The 3615-nt window shown below is 48.8% G+C and overlaps 1 protein-coding gene across 1 annotated transcript in view; it reads left to right on the forward strand.

The window, feature by feature from the left end:
- The window catches only part of BCAS1 (breast carcinoma amplified sequence 1), a 36443-nt gene that overhangs the window by 13298 nt on the left and 19530 nt on the right, over positions 1 to 3615 (forward strand). The window contains exon 5 of the mRNA XM_018560670.1: positions 2444 to 2593. Within this exon, the coding sequence (XP_018416172.1) occupies positions 2444 to 2593 (150 nt within the window). The remainder of the gene's footprint in view (positions 1 to 2443; positions 2594 to 3615) is intronic.

The raw sequence follows: 3615 nt of genomic DNA on the forward strand, positions 1-3615 counted from the left end.
TGCGTAATTTGCAAGCAGAGAGGATTATGGGAAAGGAGAAAAAGGCGTCGGCCTTCTTGTTGCAGCAGCTTTATCCCCCCCACAGGATAGTCCTGACTATGACCATTCTCTCTTCTGATGATGGCCGTATATGGCCTATAGAAGGGCCGGTATAGCGATCTGCTGGATCAACCGCCAAATCGTGACCCGAAAAGCGTTACCTACCACAGTCCAGGGCCCCCAGAACAAAGACATCCGTGGAAATGTTCTACTGACCTGATCTGTATGTCCATCGAGCCGTACCAAAGTATTTTTACTGTTTATTCAAGTCCTACAACATGGCGGCCTTTCCATGAACATGTTAATGGGCTTTACAGCAGAGAAGTTAGGAATGCCCAGCTGTGTGCGCTCCTGGTTCTCAGACCCCGGCTGTCAAGCCGACACATTATTCCAGATAACTGGCGCACCTAAACCTGCTCTGAGCTCTAAGCTTCAGTGGGCTCTGGTCATGAACGGGTTACTGAACCGAACAAAATAGCTGCAATCAAAAATGCTGGAGCTGGGTCACGTGACCAGTGCAGAGGACAATGACCATCCCCCATAGGTCCCCCCATAGGAATCTGCCCAGGGGTTCTCTCAACCCCGCCCCTTTATAATAATGAAATGGGATGTTTTTGGGTCCGTCATAGCTGGCAGTGCCCGGGCTCCTCACTCGGCAGCGATAGGTTTTCCTACATCCGGCTGGCTGTGTTTACCTTCCCATGGCTGTGAGCAGGGCGAGCCGTGTTTGTATAGGAGTGGCCGCAGGCAGCCAAGTCTACAAGGAGGGAAATCACCCGGCTCTGCCGAGACAGGGCCTCACCCCGAGACGGACGATCTTATTGAGGGCGCTGCCCCTTTAACAATGGGCCCGTACCTGGGTCTAGTCCCCATTGGGGGCCAATACAAGTCAGTGAGAGCGCTGACCCCATTCAGGAGAGAGTCAGGACCGGTTCCGGATTCTTCAGCATACTGATACAATGTTGTGGAAGAGACACATTTCCTCTCCGGGTCGCTTTCTGCAAAGAAAACGCAGGCTCTTGTAGTATCCTCAATGGCTCTACCATGCAGAATGACACGGAGCGCTGCATGCATCTATACCATCATTCCGCAGACCACTGAACATCGCTAGACAGAGCTCACTTCTAGTGTGGTCACCAGGACAGGAAGCGAGGGCTGTTCTGTAAGGTAGATACTAGGTACGAGTTGGATCCTCTGTCAGGTTTTTTTTAGCCATTTGTGTCCCCGTTGAGGAGATTCCCCCTCCCTGTGTGGTCACCGGGACAGGAAATCACCCTAATGGGGGCAGAGGCAGCAAATGAAAGAAAGGGTGGGATGCCCTGACCAGTTTTTATGGTCATTGAGGAGATTCTTCTTTTGTGGTCACTGGGGCAGGAAGTCAGGAGAATGGGGGCAGAGACCGCAAAAGAAAGAAAGGGTTAGATCCTCTGCCCAGTTTTTTTTAACGGCCATTGGCGTCCCCCATTGCAGAAATTGCCCTCCCTCCTTGTGTGGTCACCTGGGCAGGAAGTGAGGATATGGGGTTAGATATTCTATTATATTCCAATTTAAATGGCCATTGTGTCTGTAGTGAGGAGATTCCACTCCCTCTATTTGTGGTCACCGGGACAGGAAGTCAGGAAAATCTTCCCAATGGGGGCAGAGACAGCAAAAGAAAGAAAGGATTAGATCCTCTGGCCATTTTTTTAAGGCCATTGGTTTCCCCATTGCTGAAATTCTCCTCCCTCCTTGTGTGGTCGCTGGGGCAGGAAGTGGAGGAAGGGGAAAGAGTTAGATCCTCTGTCAAGTTTATATGGCCATTTGTGTCTGCGTTTAGGAGATACCCCTCCCTCCTTGTGTGGTTACTGGGCCAGGAAGTATGGGAAATCTCCCCAATGATTTCCTGTCCACGTTTTATGGCAATTGTCCCCATTGAAGAAATTCCCCTCTCATCTTGTGTAGTCAATGGAGCAGGAAGTAAGAGGAAAGGGTTAGATCCTCTGCCCAATTATTATGACAATTTATGCCTCCATTGAGAAGATTCCCCTCACTGTGTGGTCACCAGGACAGGAAGTGAGGTTAATCTACTCAATGGGGGGCTGATGTTTTGGCTCGGGTTCAACCTTCCAATGAAATCTGTCCAAAGCAGTTCTCGGTGACCCCAATTGTTCTAGATGGTGTCACCCAACATTTGGGTAATTGCCTCCCATTGGTATTATGTCCCGGTAAGATCAGTCTTCTATAATAAGAAGATAGACCAATGAAAACAAGCCACGTGACCCCCAGCGACCAATCAGAATCCACCTGCAGCACTTTATGAATGGGCTGCCACAGTTCCAGCATCTGCCGTGTGGCCAAGATCACCATTCACAGCCACCTTCTCATATATTATATCTTCTCCCCTCCCCATCCCCCCCACCCCAAGAAAAAGGAAAATGGCGGCCTGCGCAAATCCTCTTCCAAGAAGGAGAAAGGGAAGGGCGCCGCGCAGCAGACCCCGGAGACGGAGGTGAAGGGTCAGAAGAAGGCCGACAGCTCCAAGAGCAGCACGCTGGGGAGATTGTTCAGGCCGAAGGTTTGTATGTGCCGAGTCCTTCCAGAGAACCCTCGCTGTCCCCGCATGGCAACTCCCCCGTTCTGTGCGCTCTGATTGGTTGAACGGCCTGAAGTCGCCATCGGGGACGGAGGGTATCTCTGTCCTTCCGCTAATCCCTCCCCTGTCCATCCATCACCCAACGCTGCTAATCCCCTAACCAGAGACGCCATGTATACAACCTAACACAGGGGCGGGCGACCTCTGCACTCCAGCTGTGGTGACACTACACATCCCATCATGCATCTGCCCCTGGGAGGCATGCCTGTGACTGTCAGAGATCTTGCAATGCCTCATGGGACTTGTAGTTCCTTAAAAAGCTGGCGCTTGCCTACCCCTGAACTAATTCAAGTCCCCATCGTAATATTTCATGTTTTTCATGTCTTTTTCTAATCAACTTAAACTCCAAAGCAAATGGAAAGCAAAGCAAATGTAGGCGGGTCTGTCCTCCCGTCATACTGATCCAGCAGCTTCAAATGACCCGGATACAGTATGACGGAGCAACAATGGGCTGCTGGCTAAAGCTGATGATCTGGCCATAGCAGAATGCCGGTAGCCACCGCCGCAGAGGGACTGTAGTCCTCAATGGAAGTGCGGTCTGCAGGAGCCAGAGCATTGCACCTGCCATCCACTGATCCTCTGATCGCAGCTGCAATGCTTTACTGGCTCCTATTTTATTAATTTATTATTATTTTATTTATTATTATTGTATGTGTTTATTATTTATTATTATTTTATATGTTTATTATTTATCATTATTTTATGCGTTTATTATTATTTTATGTGTTTATTATTTATTATTAATTTCTGAATATTGAATTGAACGTGTCTGCATTACCTGATGACACCACAAGGGGGAGATGGTGGTCAGGATTCTATAGACATTACATTGAATTCACAAAGGAGAAGGATCTTTATTTTGCAGCCATGTGATTGTGATTTTCAGATCCCATTGGACTCACTTTAATATCACTTTTGTTGTTTTTAAGAAAAAGCCTTAACAA

This window comes from Nanorana parkeri, unplaced genomic scaffold (genome assembly GCF_000935625.1).
Source record: "Nanorana parkeri isolate BGI_ZX_2015 unplaced genomic scaffold, ASM93562v1 scaffold474, whole genome shotgun sequence".
Lineage (NCBI taxonomy): Eukaryota > Metazoa > Chordata > Amphibia > Anura > Dicroglossidae > Nanorana > Nanorana parkeri.